Genomic DNA, 22,066 nt, shown 5'->3' on the forward strand with positions numbered 1-22,066 from the left:
GGAAGGAGCAGGTAAGTTAACTTTTAATACTCTAATTATTATGCGGGTCGCGCTCCCATATAAAGTATGGGAGTACGGTCCGTAAAAAGCAAAAACAGGACATGTCCTATCTTTTGCGGATCCTTTTTACGGCACGGACACCTTCCTGTAAATATACAGGAAGAGGTCCATGGGCAATAGAAGTGAATGGGTCCATAATTACGGATGAATTCTACGGTCGTTTGCATGGGGCCTTACAACACATAATTGGGTATTTAAATAGTGAGCTTTTACTCTATCTATACTGTAAGTCAACCTCCCAAGCCACGCCGGGTATAAAAGCTAGTTCCCCCTAGTCAAGGAAATTTGAACCAAGTACTCCCAAAGCTTTGCTCCATTGGGATCTTAGGCAAATGTACTTAGGTTGCAGCGTATTACGTGGCGATGTTGCCATTGATGAAGATTCATGCGTAAATCAATCACAAATTATAAAATCCAACACGATTGAAAAGCAACAAGAGAAAGTTGATTTCGCTCAATGTGGAGGTGAACGGTTTCCCTCAATTAACGGCAGAATTCAATGCATGGTTAGTATCCTTATACAATGCTTAACTCCTTCCCCCTGCTTGCATTCTGGGCCCTAATGTCCAAGCCATTTTTTACATTTTTCCATTGTCACATTCGAAGAGCTGTAACTTTTTTATTTTTGCGTCGGCATAGCTGTATAAGGTCTTGTTTTTTGCGGGACGACTTGCAGTTTTTATTGGTACCATTTGAGAGTAGATGCGACTTTTTGATCACTTTTTAGCACATTATTTTAAAGTCAGGATTAACAGAAAACAGCAATTTTTCCATTGTTTTTTATTTTATTTTTTACGGCATTCACAGTGCGGGTTAAATAATGTAACAGCTTTATAGTCGGGGTCGTTACGGACGCGGCGATACCAAATATGTGTAACTTTTTTGCTTTATTGTAGTTTTTTTTTAATAGTAAAGCATTTTGTAAGGGGAAAAAGTGGGTTTTTCATTTTTTTACTTTTTTACTAGTCCCACTAGGGGACTTTCACTATCCTCCGATCGCTATTATAATACACTGCAATACTTTTGTATTGCAGTGTATTACTGCCTGTCCGTTTAAAACGGACAGGCATCTGCTAGGTCATGCCTGCGGCATGATCTAGCAGGCATTCGCTCCAGGCAGACCTGGGGGTCTTTATTAGACCCCCAGCTGCCATAGAAGACAGACACTCGGCGATTTTATCGCCGGGTGTCAGTGAGATGAGAGGGAGCTCCCTCCCTCTCTCCAAAACCATTCAGATGCGGTGCTCGCTATTGTGCACCGCATCTGAAGGGTTAAACGGGTGAGATCGATACTAATATCGATCTCACCCGGCAGAGCAGGGACGCCCCCAGCCCTCAGCTGCCTCTGGCAGCTGAGAGCAGGGAGATTTGACGGCTCCCTGCTCTGTTTACTTTATTCTACAGCAGCGACGTAGAATGGCGGCGCTCTAGAATAAAGCCCACTAATGACCGCCGTAAAAAGGCTTATCGGCGGTCATTAAGGGGTTAATACCCCCTGTACATTTTCGATTTTCAGTAAATGCTGTATGCGGCCAGTGCATATTTATGGCCAATATCCACAGTACAATAAATGCGGCTATTTAGTGCTACCACCCAGCCACAGAACAATTAATTCTACCATTTATGTAGCTGGTACCATTAATCATGTAGGTGGGTGGACGGCAAAACTAAATAGCTGCATTTACAATTAATGCTACCACCTACATACAGTACAATTAAGGGTTCACACAGTATTCTTCAAGGTGTCATGATGTTGTCAGATGTGATGTGAACAGAGCCTTACACCTTTATTTTATTTTTTTTCAAAATTTCTCTAGAGATTTATATATATATATATATATATATATATATATATATATATATATATATATATATTTGTATTTTTTTTTTTTTTTTTTTACCTTGAGTTATTGCTCTGGTTAATCTTCTTGTGCCTTGGTTTGACACATACATCACACAAAAGATGCTTTCTTAACTTGTCAATGAAAGTGACATTAAGTGCGAACGTTTTCAGAAAATATGTTAAAGCTTCTCTGGTTCTAAAGTGGCAATCGGCCAGTTACCCAGTGAACTTAATTTTACAAATATAAGCATGTTGAAAGATCATTCCTTGCCCCGCTCCCCCCCCCCCCCTCCCTATCTTGCCAGGGGCATACGTGTGTTAAGCATGGCACTTTTATGGAAAGAAACACAGTATAGTGTTGATGAGTTTTATTATACTGTAACTATTGATGGGGTGAAGGGGAAAATACCTTCACTAAGTAGACTGGCAAGCATTTATAAAAGGCATAGCTGTTGGGAAGCAAGCAGAATAGATCATTTTATGTCCCTGTGCACTGCCATCTGTTTTGCCGACTTTTAGATTTTTTTCTTTGTAGATGTCCGAAATCTTCCGTAGAGCACAACCACTACGCTCTCTTGGACTCTAACAATAGCCTTAAATGTATGAAACCTCGGACGTGAAAAACTGCAGTTTTTCACATCCGAGGTGCATCCGTGCTGCACTCCTGTGGGATGCGTTATCACGCATCCCCCATAGACTAGTCTATGGAGGGATGTGTGAAGCGCAAAAAAATAGGACATGTCCTATTTTTTAATGGACCCTTCCCACGGTCCGTTTAAACAATGACCTTGAGAACCGCTCCATTCAATTATGTAGGGCCGTGTGAGGTCAGTTGTTTTAACGGCCATCACACAGACGTATTACACGTTCGTGTGAATAAGGCCTTACCGTTCATGACCTCCACTATTCACTTGATCTATTGAGGACATATTAATTTTAGAGGCGTCACTCCTCCATCAGCCAGAGTTGCACCCACTCTGGTAGTCACATCGTGACCCGAATACGCACCCACCCTTTACTTGAATCGACATAGTGTTATCACTCTTAAAGGGGTAGTTCAAGATTAGGAAAAAAAAATGTCTGCTAATTTGCAGGAACAGCACTTTTCTTTTTTCCGTCCGTGGGCTGTCTGGTATTGCACCTCTGCTGAGCTGAAGTACCAGGCACATGGAGAAAAATAGTGCTATTTATTTTTTTGAAAAAATGTATCCATCAGAATAGCGGATCAGTTAGCAGAAATAAAAAATCTTTGTTATATTGTCACCCAAAGCTTTGGGTCCCAAAGTTGAGCACTGTTCCATTACAACACAGTGGAAAAACCACTCGTAAGTACAGAGTCATGTGTACTGCAATCACTGCGGAGCCACAATAAAAAACCCACAAGTACTTGTGGTTCTTCCACAGTGTGGTAATGGTGTGACTCGGTTACAACATTATTGCTCTGTGTGTGTACGCTTGCCTCTTCAACGCTCAAGTAATTCTTCCTCCACTGACAGACAGGAAGCCGCGTATGTGTCAGCATGGCCTGGTGGGAGGTTTGCCTACTATGTCAGGAGTCTGGGTGATATCCCTTATTTATGAGCATCCAAAAAATACTGGGGCAGTAGGTAAGCGGTATTTTCAGCTTCAAGAACACTTTTTATTTATTTATGTTTAATTTTTATTTACAGCATAAAATATAAACCAGGTTCTTTATCCCGGCAGCAGAATTTACCTGGAGACTCTTGTGCTCACGGTCTTGATATTGTAATGGAGCAGTAAGTTGCGTTCACTTCTGAGTTTGCATTGCCAGGCAGGCCTTTTGGACTTTTGTGTACTAAAGCCATATGCCAGATCCCAGTAAGCTTCCTTGCATATTCAAAGCAGCATGACAAATGATTATAATAGAACATCCTGTAAAGCAAATGGACTGGGTGGGACCATTTCTTCCTTCCATGTGGTATTATTTGCCTATGGGTTACAGTAGGTGTCAGCACTTTGTGAAGAGATCTGTATGTGCAGTCTTAGAGTTGTTCATCCATGGCACCTGTATGCCTGGATCTCAATAGCTCTGTTTTGAGTCCATATTAAGGATCCATTCCATTGTCCGATTGGCTTTTATTCTGTTAGTCATTTTCCATATCTGACTTTTTTCTTAGTAGACTGCTTTGTAACTGATATGACTCAAATATATTCTGCAGTGCTGTATACATAATGTTGTTTATTTACTATATATTTTTTTAAATTTTGTTGCCTTTATAGCACCAACATATCCTGCAGCGCTGTTATAAGATTGTTATTAGTCCCTATCCCACATGTGGTTCTCAATCTAATTTCCTTATTTTGCACATACACAATAGAGCCTATTCGATTAACTTTATTAGTATGGTTTTGGAGTACCCAGAGCAAAGCCACATAAACCCGGGTAAAATATACAAACTCCATGCAGATTCTGCCTAATTCAAACCCAGAAACCCCGTACTGCGTGGCAAGAGTACTAACCAGTGAGTCACCGTGCACACCCCACACATGACCCATTATATGGTTTCTAGTGAGCATCTTTAGGATGTTTGGGACCTCACACTTACCATAGGAATCTTTTGTCACTAAGCTGCATTCACCAATACCCCTAAAAAATGCTTTTTTAAGAAGTCATTCTAGGGAATGTTTCTACTTGAGGTTTTCCATTACCTATTTTGTGAATGGGCTTAAAAATAAATAAATAAAAAGACCTTACAGTTAAATGCTTGTGTATCCTAGAATTCCCCAGTATACCCTTAAAGTGGCTCTGTCACCAGATTATAAGTGCCCTATCTCCTACATAATGTGATTGGCGCTCTAATGTAGATAACAGCAGTGGTTTGTATTTTGAAAAACGATCATTTTTGAGCAAGTTATGAGCAATTTTAGATTTATGCTAATGACTTTCTTAATAGATAACTGGGCGTGTTTTCTTTTTACCAACTGGGCGTTGTACAGAGAAGTGTATGAGGCTGACCAATCAGTGACCAAACAGCATTATACACTCCTCATTGTTCCAGTGTGATTGTGAAGTGAAAGAACCTGGGCTGGAACAATGAGAAGTGTATGACGCTGATTGGTCACTGATTGGTCAGCCTCATACAGTCCTCTGTACAACGCCCAGTTGCTAAAAAGTAAAACACGCCCAGTTGTCAATTAAGAAAGTCATTAGCATAAATCGAAACTAGCTCATAACTTGCTCAAAAATGATTGTTTTTCAAAATAAAAACCATTGTTATCTACATTACAGCACCAATCAGATTATGTAGGAGATAGTGCACTTATAATCTGGTGACAGAGCCTCTTTAAACACATTTCTGGTCCGTATTTTGTCATATATCTAGTTGAACATAAAGTTTGATCTTGGCATTCTAGATGCTTGATGGTGAAGTTTGGCAACATTGAGAGCCATGTTAATTGATACCTCATGTCCAGAATTTGCGTATACACAAAATCGACCCACAACCACAGGAAAAAAAACAAAATGTAGAGTGATTTTATTTTGAGGAAAAAGTGTAGCCCAACACAATCTGAACTTCAAGGTGTTCTCTCCGATACAAAAATGTCATCTTAGTTTCCACAAGGAAAGTGCTGTCGCTGCAGGGGACCACGATTTGTGGATGCGCATTTATCCACCTCTGTTTAAACTTATAGCTGCAATTACTCTGTCCCAGAGTTCCCCTTTAAGAATTTTTGGTTTTAGTTTTGTCCTTGCAGGTCAGCTGTTGCAGCTGAGCTTTTTATAGGACTGGCTTCAGCAAGTAGCCCTTAACAGGTGCAGCCATATGAGTAATGTACCACTCCTGAATTCTTTTCTCTTTTATTTCTTTTAACGTTTTTACTGTACTAGGTCATAGCTGTGACATTTTTACCTACTGTTTGCGTATGTTCACATTCTGTCAAGATCTTGTTAGGCGGCCAAACCTAGATTCCAGGTGCAGTGTCCCAGTCATTCTGTGTTCTATAGAAACAGCATGTCCCTCCTCTGTTTCCTCAGCCTCCTATGCCGGCGCTGGCAGTAGTTTCTGGGTGGGTCAATGTCATTAGCTGCAGTTATTTTTAAAGTCCTAAGAGGTGAGGTTTGTCGTGCAAAGACAGAAAGAGGGCGTTTGTTTGTAGATCTGACATCAAAGTGTACTTTTCTGATCACGGACTGCAGCAGGTAATCTCTGCAGCGTCACTCGGCCGCACAGATTAGAGACAGCCTCCTGTTATTCATGAAATATTATTACTATACATCTTCCAGGCTCACTGCATTTTCTCTATCTCTGCTGCGGCTTCTTGTGGACTTTGGAGTTTTGGACTTCGATAAGCAGTTTTGATTTGTAACTGCTCAGCTAAGCAATCATTTTTCCACTTGCCTTTTCAGGATAATATTAATGTTTTCTTGCGGGCGTGCGAGAAACTCGGACTGAAAGAAGCTCAACTTTTTCACCCTGGGGATCTTCAGGATTTATCAAATCGTGTCACTGTCAAGTAAGTTGCATGGTCTATTATATCGCATTGGGTTTTCAGTAAGGTGTAAGTGACAGAATCCTAATTTGTCAGAGGGAGCTCTAAACTGACAGTAGCAGAATAAGTATGCCGTCTCATTGTTTAGTTATGTTGTACAGCAGGAGAGCTAGTCTGACCTGTATTCCACTCTTGGTTTGCTTATCCAACCTTGCTTGAAGTACAGTTCATATTGGCACTGCATAGGTTTTCCCTTTTATAGAACTTGAGATACAACGCTATACCGGTCCACTTTATAGCAGTAGATTAGAAATTGTTGCATGGGCCTGAATTTTACAGGAAATGAAGGCGACTTTGAGAGCCCTGGCAATTGATGCAGTAATAGCTGTGCTAGTGCCACATCCTTAGGCCACTAGCTACTCAACTACAGTATTTTGTGGGAAAGTGGTGACCAAAGAAAGGGGTTCAAGATTATATTCTATGTGTACAACAAATCAATTTTTAATCTAAGTACTGAATTAAATATAGGATTGCAGAACACATGGGATATTTTACTGTTATTAATGTGTTAAGTAACAAAACTGTAACGTCACACACTTGGAGAATTCATGACCAAGCTACGATTTTGTTGAGGCTCTATAGGATGCAGCACGTTTTGTTAATCTGTTCTCTCACGCTGAATACACGAAGAACGATACCTGGCCTGGTTTTCCCCTTTTGCGTTGCTACCGTTTTGTTTAATGGTTTCTATATTTTGTTTAACTTCTATAGGAGGTGTTAAAATGTGGTCCCGGAGTGCTGATCCCAGGGAGACTCTATTCAAAGAGGGCACAGTTTGACACACGCACATCTATAGGTTGCTCTGTGGAAGTAAATGTAGAAAGACTGCTTTCTGTATACCACATTTATATCATCACTTGTCTATCACCTGCATATGGGATCCCTGATTTATTAGGAGAGTAAAGTACTACATGTACTCCTCTGCTGTAATGTAAGGGAAAGCATGAGACTGCAGAACAGTTTTTTTTTTAGGTGGTAACTGTATGTTTCACTGAGCTACAAATAGAAAGTTTCTGCCTTACCAGTTTTTGTAGTAGACCGTAATTATAACTCATGGGAACTGCATGTTTTGGCAGGTTCTATAATAAGTATTAACTGTAGTACATATTATACGCCATGTACTATACAGGCTGCTTAAAAACACCTTACTAGTGATATCACAACGTGGATGGCTTTTGCTTTCACTACACATTTATTACATTTAATACTGTTTTTCACCTCACTATTTTCATAAACCACAGATCCCTCAACTTCCTAAATGGCTACGAGCATAAGATAATGTTTACTTTATTACAACTATTGTACATAGTAAAAGCAATTTGAAATGCCCATATGAGTGTTCAACCACTTCGAGGATAATGATTAAGTCCTAAATGCTTTGCCTGCTCTATGTAGCCACCAGTGTGGCAACAGTGTTCGTAGGACTGGCCCGGTAGTATTGTACTAGGGGCCATGGTTCTGTAAGAATGGTTGCTTGTTTGCTATAATATGCAATAATTATAGAAATGGAATATAGAGAATAAATCTATGAAAATGAATGCAGAAAAGGGTTCATTATACTTCTCGAGGCTGTAAAGTTCGTCTTCACACAATTTCTTAGTGCTCTCCTCTGTAAAATAGTCTTCCATTACTGTTAATATAGCACCAACATATGTGCTATCATTATACAACTGTGTGTATTTTTAGGACGACTCCTTCTCCCTTGGGGCTTAAAATATTTCCCTGTATCTAAACCAGACACACACGCACACACACACCCTATGACCAACTGCATAGGAAGCCAATTAACATGTTTTTGGAGTGTAGAAGGAAACCACAGAACCCGGATAAAATCCACACTGACACAGAGAACATACAAACTCCCCATGACTCAGATGTATATTATAACTATGTTCAGATTTGTTTTTCATATATATTGTGATGTAACATTTAATTTGTGCAGAATGCAGTTCTGCTTGGTTCTGGTAACCACTCATGACACGTACCTAAAACTGCTGTGTACATATACACTACATGGAATAAGTATGGTGACGTCTACACACTACACCTACAGGAGCTTTCATGACATCCCATTCTACATCCACAGGCATTAATATGGAGTTGGTCCCCCGCCCTTTGAAGCTAAAACATCTCCCACTTTTCTGGCAAAACGTTCTACAAGATTTTGGAGTGTCTGCGGGAAGTTTTGCCCATTAATCTAGACTAGCATTTGTGAGGTCAGACACTGATGTTGGGTGAGAGGGACTGGCTCACAATCTCCGTGTTTGTTCATCCCAAAGCTGTTCAATGGGTTTGAGGTCAGGGCTCTGTGCGGACCAGTCAAGTTCTTCCACGCCAAACTCACCCAACCATGTCTTTATGGATCTTGCTTTGCGCACTGGGGCATAGTCATCCTGGAACAGAGAAAAGCCTTCCCCAAACGGTTCCCATAAAGTTGGAAGCATACAATTATCTAAAATGTCTTAGTATTCTGAAGCATTAAGATTTCCCTACACTGGAACTAAGGGACCTAGGCCAATTGCCTGAAAACCCCATAGCATTATCCCTCCTCCACCAAACTCTGCAGTTGGCGCAATGCAGTCAGGCAGGTAATGCTCTCCTGGCATTTGCTAAACCCAGACTCGTCCATTAGACTAAAAAAGTGTTCTCGGTCAGACAGAGTCCAGTGGTTTACACCACTCCATCTAGCGCTTAGCATTGTGCTTGGTGATGTGAGGCTTTCATGCAGCTGCTCGGTCATGGAAACCCATGCCGTGAAGCTCCCACGGCACAGTTTTTGTGCGGATGTTAATGCCAGAGGAGTTTTGATAAAGTTATTGAGTCAGCAGAGCGATTGCGACTTTTATGCACTATGCGCCTCCGCACTCTGCGACCCCCGTTCTGTAACTTTACATGGTCTACCACTTCGTGACTGAGTTGCTGTGGTTCATAAACGCTTCCACTTTGCAATAACACCACTCACAGTTGATCGTGGAATACCTAGAAGGAAAGAAATTTTACGTACTGACTTGCAATGATTGCATCCTATTACATTACCACGCTGGATTTTGGTTAGTTCTTTAGAATGACCCATTCTTTCACAAATGTTCGTAAAGGCAACTGCATTGTTAGCTGCTGGATTTTATATTCACTGTGCCAATGGGACTGAATGAAACACCTGAATTCAATGATTGAGGTGTGCCCCAATACTTGTATGTATGTGTATATATATATATAGATTTTATTTTTTGCTTCATCTGACTAGTAAGGAGTGCATGTCACTAGTGCTGTAGTTCGGCAGTGTTGACCAGGGCTATAAGGCACAGCATGCCTTGTCCTGTCGTCAGCAGGAATACAATAGTTTCTTCTGATGGGAGGTTCCGTTTAACCAAAATGAAGCTGTTCTGCAATATTTCTTAAACTTCCCTCTAGAACTAGGCGTACACAATGCAATTCTTCATCTGAGATAATTGCCTATATTTCCAGTAATTAAGATTGCTAGCTACAGCAGGTTTTTCTCTTCCACTAGGCCACCTGTTTGTTGGCTGGTTCTCTAGTCAGACATGTGCCCTTTAAGATTGCAAGTCTATCAGCAGTCTAAAGCCTTGTAGACCTAAATGAGCGTTGCAAAACTCTGCTGATTCACCATGAAACTTCGTGTTGCGTTACCTACAGCTGGATTCACACGGGATGGAAATGCTGGAGATTTTTTCAGTCGGTTTTCAGCGTTTCTGCAACGTTCCTGTAGCAAATTCTGCAAATGTGGCAACAGTGTTCGTAGGACTGGCCCGGTAGTATTGTACTAGGGGCCATGGTTCTGTAAGAATGGTTGCTTGTTTGCTATAATATGCAATAATTATAGAAATGGAATATAGAGAATAAATCTATGAAAATGAATGCAGAAAAGGGTTCATTATACTTCTCGAGGCTGTAAAGTTCGTCTTCACACAATTTCTTAGTGCTCTCCTCTGTAAAATAGTCTTCCATTACTGTTAATATAGCACCAACATATGTGCTATCATTATACAACTGTGTGTATTTTTAGGACGACTCCTTCTCCCTTGGGGCTTAAAATATTTCCCTGTATCTAAACCAGACACACACGCACACACACACCCTATGACCAACTGCATAGGAAGCCAATTAACATGTTTTTGGAGTGTAGAAGGAAACCACAGAACCCGGATAAAATCCACACTGACACAGAGAACATACAAACTCCCCATGACTCAGATGTATATTATAACTATGTTCAGATTTGTTTTTCATATATATTGTGATGTAACATTTAATTTGTGCAGAATGCAGTTCTGCTTGGTTCTGGTAACCACTCATGACACGTACCTAAAACTGCTGTGTACATATACACTACATGGAATAAGTATGGTGACGTCTACACACTACACCTACAGGAGCTTTCATGACATCCCATTCTACATCCACAGGCATTAATATGGAGTTGGTCCCCCGCCCTTTGAAGCTAAAACATCTCCCACTTTTCTGGCAAAACGTTCTACAAGATTTTGGAGTGTCTGCGGGAAGTTTTGCCCATTAATCTAGACTAGCATTTGTGAGGTCAGACACTGATGTTGGGTGAGAGGGACTGGCTCACAATCTCCGTGTTTGTTCATCCCAAAGCTGTTCAATGGGTTTGAGGTCAGGGCTCTGTGCGGACCAGTCAAGTTCTTCCACGCCAAACTCACCCAACCATGTCTTTATGGATCTTGCTTTGCGCACTGGGGCATAGTCATCCTGGAACAGAGAAAAGCCTTCCCCAAACGGTTCCCATAAAGTTGGAAGCATACAATTATCTAAAATGTCTTAGTATTCTGAAGCATTAAGATTTCCCTACACTGGAACTAAGGGACCTAGGCCAATTGCCTGAAAACCCCATAGCATTATCCCTCCTCCACCAAACTCTGCAGTTGGCGCAATGCAGTCAGGCAGGTAATGCTCTCCTGGCATTTGCTAAACCCAGACTCGTCCATTAGACTAAAAAAGTGTTCTCGGTCAGACAGAGTCCAGTGGTTTACACCACTCCATCTAGCGCTTAGCATTGTGCTTGGTGATGTGAGGCTTTCATGCAGCTGCTCGGTCATGGAAACCCATGCCGTGAAGCTCCCACGGCACAGTTTTTGTGCGGATGTTAATGCCAGAGGAGTTTTGATAAAGTTATTGAGTCAGCAGAGCGATTGCGACTTTTATGCACTATGCGCCTCCGCACTCTGCGACCCCCGTTCTGTAACTTTACATGGTCTACCACTTCGTGACTGAGTTGCTGTGGTTCATAAACGCTTCCACTTTGCAATAACACCACTCACAGTTGATCGTGGAATACCTAGAAGGAAAGAAATTTTACGTACTGACTTGCAATGATTGCATCCTATTACATTACCACGCTGGATTTTGGTTAGTTCTTTAGAATGACCCATTCTTTCACAAATGTTCGTAAAGGCAACTGCATTGTTAGCTGCTGGATTTTATATTCACTGTGCCAATGGGACTGAATGAAACACCTGAATTCAATGATTGAGGTGTGCCCCAATACTTGTATGTATGTGTATATATATATATAGATTTTATTTTTTGCTTCATCTGACTAGTAAGGAGTGCATGTCACTAGTGCTGTAGTTCGGCAGTGTTGACCAGGGCTATAAGGCACAGCATGCCTTGTCCTGTCGTCAGCAGGAATACAATAGTTTCTTCTGATGGGAGGTTCCGTTTAACCAAAATGAAGCTGTTCTGCAATATTTCTTAAACTTCCCTCTAGAACTAGGCGTACACAATGCAATTCTTCATCTGAGATAATTGCCTATATTTCCAGTAATTAAGATTGCTAGCTACAGCAGGTTTTTCTCTTCCACTAGGCCACCTGTTTGTTGGCTGGTTCTCTAGTCAGACATGTGCCCTTTAAGATTGCAAGTCTATCAGCAGTCTAAAGCCTTGTAGACCTAAATGAGCGTTGCAAAACTCTGCTGATTCACCATGAAACTTCGTGTTGCGTTACCTACAGCTGGATTCACACGGGATGGAAATGCTGGAGATTTTTTCAGTCGGTTTTCAGCGTTTCTGCAACGTTCCTGTAGCAAATTCTGCAAATGCTTTGTGCGGATTTTGCTGTGGAATTCACCCCTTCTACAGTGAAAAACAGAGAAACCGTGCTCCGATTTCCGTGTGAAAAATGTTCCGCTGCATGTGGATGAGAATTTGTAAATCTGCAACAAGTCGGATACGTGTGCAGGGGTCCAAAATTAGACTTTTTATGTCCTTAAACTGCAGAGCTGGTGGCCTCTAAATAAAACCAATAATTGGCCACTAAACAGTGTGGTGGCTACTACGGCTTTACCTGCAATTGTTTCAACCTCCTGCAGATTTTCTCTGCCAGTTGTTGCTGCTTTGTACTTTAGAATAAGTCCTCTCGTGTGTGCTTACCCTACACGTACTTTACAGTAAGTGAACAGATTAGTATTTACGTGCACAGGTTCAACTACCACATGTCAAGTTCCAGAGTTTTTACTACCATGCATGTAAATAATTAGTATTTTTTAATGCTCATTTTCATTGTTTCCCTTGAAGTATAGAATCTTTTGTATAAAAGTTTTACAATCGCAACATTATCTGCTCTACTTCAAGAACTCCATGCACTTCTGTTGATCTTGAAGTAAGATTATTTTCCACTTTATCCCAACTTGTTTATGACCCTCCTAACGGCGGTCATTGGCTTATTCCTAGTAACCCTTCTGAGCGACCCCATTGAGCTGAGTATATACACATTATTTCAGCCTGCTATAGATTTATTGCAGGGGCAGATATACCATTGGTTTCCACTGCACAGGGGCCCAAGTAGGTAAGGGGGCCCACTGTCCCCTTATACGCAGGTTTTTACCATCTGTTGGTTTCCATTCAAGGGACTGAGGTAATGAACTTAATGGCTTACAATTACTGGTGAATTGTTATAGCTATTTATAAGGGGGTGCTGCATGCTAAGCTATTAGATATCATAGGGCCCATATACTGTTCATACACATGGGCCCTCTGCTGTCTACGTTCGCCTGTGTTTGTGGTGTAGATCTACAATACTAAGGTCTTTCTTACCTTAGATGGAATCATGAGCATTCCCTTTTATGTTTGCATGGTTACAAATAACAGCAGAGCTGGATAAATATAGATTAGACATGAGATACTTTTAGAAATGACTCCAAAGGATTGTTTCACAACAGATCATCCAGATGCATGTGTCCGTCAGAAAGATGTCTGACGTATTTTGCAGCATAGCTGCTTTCCTTTCCACAGTATTTAGCCTTGCTCTTTACATTAACGGTAATGTGTAATCCATGGTGTGATCAATCTTCCTGTACAGAAAGTATTGAAGATAAATATTTTTTATGGAAGAAAGTGTTTTTGTCCATAGGGTCGTCGTCATCGCCCCCCATCCCAAATGGCAAATAGGTTGGGAATAGAAAATCTGTTTCTGCATAATTGATTCTGTTCAACATATTTATGAAATAAGTTAAATCATCAGCCCCTAACGCTTACCCAGCAGCTGGGGAAGGTGGAACATATCAGTGCTGCATTTGAAAATTCATTTTAGGCCCCCTGCATAACACCTTTTCCCTATGTTTAGCATCTATTTCAGGAAAACTAAATGAAAGGTTTGAGTGCGCCTCCCCACCCTTCAACATTTTATTCATTGCCTCCCTATGTCTGCCTATACAATTTAAAGATCATTAAAAAAAATTGCCTCTAAATAAATAGAATTGTTTTGACACAATATAATGAACATTTTTGACTCCCAGGTAAAGTCTTCTCTGGAGTTGCTCACTCTCCCTTTATGTTCCCGATTTGGCCCTGACCACCATTAAGACTTCTTCCAGCTACAAATCGCGTCTGTAGAGTTTTCTACACTCACATCTTTGCCCCATAATGTAAAAATTCCCCAATATAGTAAAATGTCCCCTTTGTTCCTTCCCAGCAATAATGCCCTCTCGTGTCCCCTACGCAGTAATAGTCGCCCTAAAAATAATCAGACACTCTCCTAACCCCATTCTCACGACGTGCGGAGCAAATGAGTGTTCTTTAAGTCTGTTCGGTCAGTGGTGTGATTCAGTAACGTCGTTGCAGTGCCTGTGCCCTGGCCGCTAAGAAGACAGGACATTTTTGGCCCAGCGCTGGTCCACTAGAGAATGGCCGGGTGATAGTTTTCAACGGTAATCTGCGCCTAGGACACAGATACAGTTGAAAGTGGTGCCCAGGGGCGTAGCTAGAGGCTCATGGGCCCCGATGCAAAAATTCTTACTGCCCCCCCCCCCCCCCGCAAACTTCTCATGGCCGACGGTCCGCAGCCTTCAGCTGCATCGCTGGGTCTCCTAAGTGACCCAACAATGCAGCACTAGCAGCCGGGGGCGTCACTAAGGCTGGGTTCACACACACACTATTTACGGACAAAATTCGGGCGTTTTAGCATTTTCTCCTGAAAACGGCAACCGTAATTTTAACCATAACAGACGCTGCCGTGTGAACATACCCTCAGGGCTTAAAATGTCCGGGAAATAGCCCCAATACATATGTGTCCGCCCCCAAAAAAGTGTGTATATGAGACAGCATAGCATATCTATAGCACTACGACCCTATAAACTATGGATAGGATTAGATACAGTGGCTGAGCAGACAGTATCACACATGATAGGATTAGATACAGTGGCTCAGAAGGCAGTATCACACATGATAGGATTAGATACAGTGGCCTAGCAGACAGTATCACACATGATAGGATTAGATACAGTGGCTCAGCAGACAGTACCACACATAATAGGATTAGATACAGTGGCTCAGAAGGCAGTATCACACATGATAGGATTAGATACAGTGGCTCAGCAGACAGTATCACACATGATCGGATTAGATATAGGGCCCAGCAGACAGTATCACACAAGATACGATTAGATACAGGGCCCAGCAGACAGTATCACACGTGATTGGATTAGATACACAGCTCAGCACACTGTATCACACATGATAGGATTAGATACAGGGCCCAGCTCGCTGACATTGAGTCTCCAGCGCTGGACCCAGGAAAGGTAAGAATAATAATTTTGCTTCTTTGTGTTACTGATTATTTTTGTGTGTTTGTGTTTTTTTACAGGTTCGGTTGTTGGACTTCGGATACGAGGACTTCAATGACGGCGTTTTTTTTATTCTCAATAAAATGGTTAATGAGGGTTGTTTTTTTATTTCAATAAAATATTTTTTCTATGTGCTTGTATCTTTTTAAACTTTATTATCACCGCCTTAGTAATGGCCGCTGGCTGATTGACAACCTCCATTACTAAGGCGGGGCTTAATGTTAGCAGGTGCAGAGGCTAACACTAACCCCCATTATTACCCCGGTACCCACCGCCACCAGGAGTACTGGGAAGAGCCGGGTACGAACCAGTACCCGACCATCTGTAGTGACGGGCAGGCACCCGGGTGGCCGCAGGCTGGTAGTATTAGGCTGGGGAAGGCCTAAAACAGTGGCCCTTCCCACCCTTGTAATGCTGCCTGCTGCTGCTGCTGTGTTGTATCTGGCTGGTTATGAAAATTGGGGGGGACCCGACATCGTTCTTTCCAATTTTTTTTTTTTTTTTTTAAATGATGTGGGGTCCCCCCCATTTTTCATAACCAGCCAGATACAATAAAGCAGCAGCAGCCTAGCATCACCAGGGTGGTAGGGGCCACTGTATCTGGCATTTCCCATCCTGATAATACCAGCCTGCGGCCACCCCAGTGGCCGACCATCACTACAGATGGTCAAGTTCTGGATCGTACCCGGCTCTTCCCAGCACCCCTCGTGGCGGTGGGTACCGGGGTAATAAAGGGGGTTAGTGTTAGCCTCTGCATCGGCTAACACTAAGCCCCGCCTTAGCAATGGATGCTGTCAATCAGCCGGCGGCCATTATTAAGGCAGTAGTAATATTGTTTCAAAAAAACCACAAAGACATAGAAAAAATATTTTATTGAAATAAAAAAAAAACCCACACAGCCCTCATTAACCATTTTATTAATAAAAAAAAAAAGCTGTCATCGAAGTAGTCCTGGAATCCGCCGTAGTCCAATGACCGAACCTGTAAGAAAACACACAAAAAATGATTAGTAACACGTGTTAGGGTATGTGCACATACACTAATTACGTCCGTAATTGACGGACGTATTTCGGCCGCAAGTACCGGACCGAACACAGTGCAGGGAGCCGGGCTCCTAGCATCATACTTATGTACGATGCTAGGAGTCCCTGCCTCGCTGCAGGACAACTGTCCCGTACTGAAAACATGATTACAGTACGGGACAGTTGTCCTGCAGCGAGGCAGGGACTCCTAGCGTCGTACATAACTATGATACTAGGAGCCCGGCTCCCTGCACTGTGTTCGGTCCGGTACTTGCGGCCGAAATACGTCCGTCAATTACGGACGTAATTAGTGTCTGTGCACATACCCTAAGGCTTAGATACAGGGCCCATGTGTGATACTGTCTGTGGGACCCTGTATCTAAGCCTACCACAAGGTAGGCTTAGATACAGGGTCCAGCAGACAGTAATCTTATACAGTATAAGATTACTGTGTGCTGGGGCCCTGTATCTAAACCTAGTGTGGTAGGCTTAGATACAGGGCCCAGCAGACAGGATCACACATGGGCCATGTATCTAAGCCTACCATGTGATTGGCTTAGATACAGGGCCCAGCAGACAGGATCACACAATCTGTGATCCGGTCTCATGGGCCCCCTAAGCCTGCTACATCGTAGGCTTAGGGGTTGTGCAGTCCCTAAACATTGATGGCCTATCCACAGGATAGGCCATCAATAGCTGATGTGTCGCCCAGGACCCGCAAATCAGCTGTTTTGAAGGGGCTGCAGCACTCGTACGAGAGCGGCTTCCCCTTCATTTCACTACTTGCTCACACTGTGACCGGAATGAAGTGACCGGAATGAAGGGGAGCAGCTCTCGTACGAGTGCTGCGGCCCCTTCAAAACAGCTGATTGGCGGGTCCCGGGAGTCGGACCCCGCCAGTCAGGGCTAACCTTACCTTCCTCTTCGGCCGCGGCGGGAGTCCTGTCGTCTCGATGCTGTGCGCGGCGCATAGCGCTGTGACGTCATGCGCTGCGCACAGCGCCTGACGTCAGGACCTCCGCTGCGATCCGGAACCAGGAAGGTAAGTAAAGTATGTTACTATAGTAACAGGGGCCCGCGGCCCGAGTTACTATAGTAACTTTTTATTGATGTGGTGCGGGGGGCCGTGGGCCCCCCTGGCTTCGGGGCCCGGTCGCAATTGCGACCGCTGCGACCCCTATAGCTACGCCAGTGGTGGTGCCGCTGCCTGGGTTCCCAGTGCATATGCACGGTTTTTCTTATGATTAAAGTAACCCTGATTCACATTTTTCTGGTAGGTTTGCCTTGTGACTTCAGAAAAGCTTGGTGATGAGATTGAAGTAAGACTTTTCAGAATCTTCAGGTCTTTTTTCACTGGTGATTTCTGTACCCGAGTTCTGCTGATTTTAAAAGCACCCACAAATCAAGTGGGATTTAAGTGATTTAGCAAGGCCTAACGATTTAAATCATTAGTGACTATCCCCTCCCCCATAATTGAAAATCACTGCCATTGACTTCTTTCTTTACAAGGGGTTCAGACATGAGCGGAGTCTACGATCTCCGAGATTGCGTTATATTTCTGCAAGTCATGTGACAGTCGTGGTTTATTAGATTATTAATATGTTTAATAGGTTTGGCCGTAGTTTCCAGTTTCCTAATAGTTTACCTTTTTAAAGTTTACTACAAGTTGAGAAGATGGCATCACTGCTGTTACATTTACGTTTTAAAGTTGACGTTCCTCTTTAATAATTTTGATTTTTAGAATAGAAGAACCACTCGTTTGTATGGTCTTCTTCCACTGCTTTTATAGCGCTGCCTGCTATCTGTGAATGTTCACTGTAGCAGACAGCTGTGGGAACTCGGCGCTTTATGCAACTCTTGGCTCTTGTTTTCTGGAAGAATAATAAAAACTTGAGTTAGTTGCTCGGCCCTAGGTGTAAACTGATACCAGTAGCACTTGTGTGGGAATATGAGGTAAAGGTAATTGAACTGGGAGATCTGAATGAGTTGATATTGTGTACCTTGGATTATGCCTGGATCAAATGCTCAGATTATTGATTTGATCATCTAGGTTGTAGGTGGTCACTCAGAACAAAAATAATTAAACAAATATGGTTTTCTAGCTGGGGGGGGGGGACTTTCAGTGTATTTACCTTTTTAGTAAGTTTTATGGCATTTGATCTTAGATTTTATGTGTAGCAATGATTTAGGCTGTAAGCAAACTGTTCCATCTTGGACAGTAGAAAAAATACATCATTATGGGACTTCAGGGAAATTAGTTCAGAAATTGTGTCATCCGTATACAATCATATAATACTTGAATATTTAGACTGCAGGGGGCTTGATATTAAGTGCATACCCTCAAAAATGCAATTTGAGATTTATTTTCTTTCCAACCCATTTTTCTACCCCCAAAAGTTAGTGTAAGCCACATATGCCCCATAACAGTAGTTTACTAGCCACAAACGATTCCTTAAATGTGTCAGCTGCAAATATCCCTATAGGTCTGCCAGACATAGATACCCTCCTAAATATCTGAAGGGGGGAGACCTGGGCATTTATGCGGTTTCATGTTCATTTGGATCACATGGTAGAGAGGGCGACTGTGTCGTAGCACAGGCAATGTGGAGAGGAACTTGCACCAATAGGTTGCAAAGTTATAAAGCCAAGCAAATCTAGCATAATGCCACATTGGCACGTCAGATGCTGAATGTTAAGACTAGGTCAGAACTTCCTAGCATTTATTTTCTAACTTAGCTTAACGAAAATAAAAGGGAAGGATGGAGGACACTCCCTGATGCAAGAATGAATATATTCAACACTGACCTGTTTCTACTATTTTACCCTATAGCTAACTAGCGGTACTAGATATTTGGAAAGGTAAAATTTGATGACCGACTCCCATTAATTACCTAATTCTGTACACTTGGACGATTCGTGAATGGTGTTTGCCATGTGATATTTTTACGCTGTAGACACATTTCATAAACCTTTTAATCTGAAGGATGGGTTTTGTCCTTTTTGGAAAACAAACATTGATTTCTGCAGTTTAATGTGAATCCATTCTTGATATCCACACCTTGTTACCATTCTTAACTATCTTCCATCTAGATTTTATTAAACGTTGGGGCAGATTTCCTATATGAAATGGGCCAGAATTCTGATGTACATGCTATTTTTAGACCCTGTTTTCATCATCGGCAAGGGGGCGTGGCCTAGTGGAAAAGGGGCATGGATTAAAATGCCAGACGCGCAAACCCACCCTTCCCTCCCCAGGAGCCAAAATTTTGTTGCAAAAAACTGCCATTCAACTAATATGTGATGTAAGGAAGAGAAAAGAGTCTAGCGAGATGCAGCAAATTTATCATACCGCGTGAACCACTTGGACACAGCTGTAAAAAAAAATGCGCTAAATTTATCAAAGTTTACACGGACTAAAACTTAGACAGTATTAGTAAATCTGCCCCATTATGTTCAGTTATACACTGTACAGTAAACATACGGCTGTTTTTTTTATATTAAAATTCTGTATATAACGGAACATGAACTAGAAATGAGAACCAATCTGCTGGAATATGTTTTCTCCTTAAGGTACTTTTACCCAGCCAAAATCTTGGCCTGTACAACGAGCGCCGATCAACGAGACCGCTCGTTTCGCAAGGAGCTAGTATGCGGATGAGCGCTCATTACTCAGATCTCTCGTACCCATACATCTGTACCATGTCGACAGCACGTCTCCCAGTTAAAACACAGAGAGATGTGCTGCAGACAACTCTCATATTTTCAGTATTTAAAAGGATATGATCAGTAGATGTATAAGCTCGTTAATCTTCTGATCGCTGCCCTGTTTACTCAGGGCAATTATCGGGAACGAGCGTTATTTGTGTACACGTTTGCCCAATCTAAAAGGGTCTCGCGTTTTTGCTGCCATGTAGATTTCTTGTGACTGGTGAGTGTGGATACTGGGAGCTGTACAGCCCACTGGGGGGAGAACTAGATTGACCATCCAAGAACAAGATACCACAGACATTCCACACTTTATGAGCTGGTATTTATAACTGTTGATAGAGAAGTGTCCTATCTGCTATGATGTGACCCATGTACATAGGAGATCTCCAGTCTGTTTCTATTATGCGTCATAAACATAATATTTAAAACGTAATTGTCCATTTGTCATTCTGTACTATGGCCATAGGTTACACACAACTTCCCTTTATAACTATCAAACTGTTAGTCACAATATGAATATAAGGATAAAAGTTGCATTGTTCTTGAACACCTGCTTACAGCAGTGCACTTGGTGGCAACAACTGACGGTTTCAGTATCGGGTAAGCTACAAATGGTCTGCGTTCCTTTACACTTGAAGCCATACATGACATTGGTATTCTTTTTATGTTAAAGTGGCACTCCTGTTTGTTTCCAGTTTTTGCATTGCTTTTGTGGGCGGTAGATTGGTTTAGAGTTACACAACACAATAACCCTGTCATTATTGGAAAAGTACATCATGCACACCTTGTCTGCTTCTATACATAGTGACACCACTATTATAATAGAATAAATGTATGTCCTGTATTTATTAATGTTTTGTCTCCCAGTCTTTTTGTTGTTTCCAACACCAATGTAATGGTTTATAAAAAGGTATGCAAAGTTCTTAATTTGTATGTACTGCACACAATGTGAGAATTAAGAATTTCCCTTTTGGAAACTTCTTGTCTTGGATGTAATTCTCATTTTGTACTGGGGGAAAAAAAAAAATAACTCAGAGCCTTGGAGGAGTTTGTGTGTGTGTGTGTGTGTGTGTGTGTGTGTGTGTGTGTGTGTGTGTGTACTTTTTAAGCTAAACAGCAGTTTGTAGATGGCCATGCAGTTTTGCGGGTAAATGGGTTGCTTACAAAATCTTTCAGAAATTAACAACCTCTTTAAATAATAGCTACAACTTTGTGAGGCCTTATCCTAACATTGAGAGATGGGAGGGGAGAGCTGACACAGCGTCCTTGATGTCAGAAACAGCAGGACAACCAGCTACGTGAAGGAGTTGCAGACTCTATCAGCAAAATGCTAGTACGTTTTTAAAATGTTTTCTTAAAAAAAAATTTATGACCACTCTTTAGAAAGTGGCTTAATTCTGCTTTTAGTAAGCAAATGAACAAAAAAAAAAGGTCGGTGCAAATGTTTGTAGCCTTTAATATTTAATCTGACAGATAATTATTTAGGTTAACAATATGTTAACCCATGGTTGCTCATATTTGTATTACTGGTGACCCTTGGGTTTAAATTCAGGTCCCTAGGCAGTTAAAACTTGCTATGCTATCTTTAGTGGATATGAACACGAGACAACACCTCAGTTTAAGTCTTATACGTTTTAAAGCTAAAACACACAATTAAAGCGCAACTTTACTGGGAAAAAAAAATCATACTGCAAGGCTTTCAGACGGCCTTAATATGACCATTGTCTCCCCAAGTTTCTACGGAGCCTAACTTGAATCACTGTTTGAAATTTATGGGGAGTTAATTAAAACCTAAGCGGTCAGATTTTAGTCATGTAACA

The 22,066-nt window shown here is 41.8% G+C and overlaps 1 protein-coding gene across 1 annotated transcript in view; it reads left to right on the forward strand.

Annotated features, from left to right (window-relative positions):
- The window catches only part of LMO7 (LIM domain 7), a 205,145-nt gene that overhangs the window by 107,725 nt on the left and 75,354 nt on the right, over positions 1 to 22,066 (forward strand). The window contains 1 exon segment of the mRNA XM_075852339.1: positions 6,273 to 6,379. Coding sequence (XP_075708454.1) covers positions 6,273 to 6,379 — 107 coding nt within the window.

The sequence above is a fragment of the Rhinoderma darwinii genome, chromosome 2, assembly GCF_050947455.1.
Source record: "Rhinoderma darwinii isolate aRhiDar2 chromosome 2, aRhiDar2.hap1, whole genome shotgun sequence".
Lineage (NCBI taxonomy): Eukaryota > Metazoa > Chordata > Amphibia > Anura > Rhinodermatidae > Rhinoderma > Rhinoderma darwinii.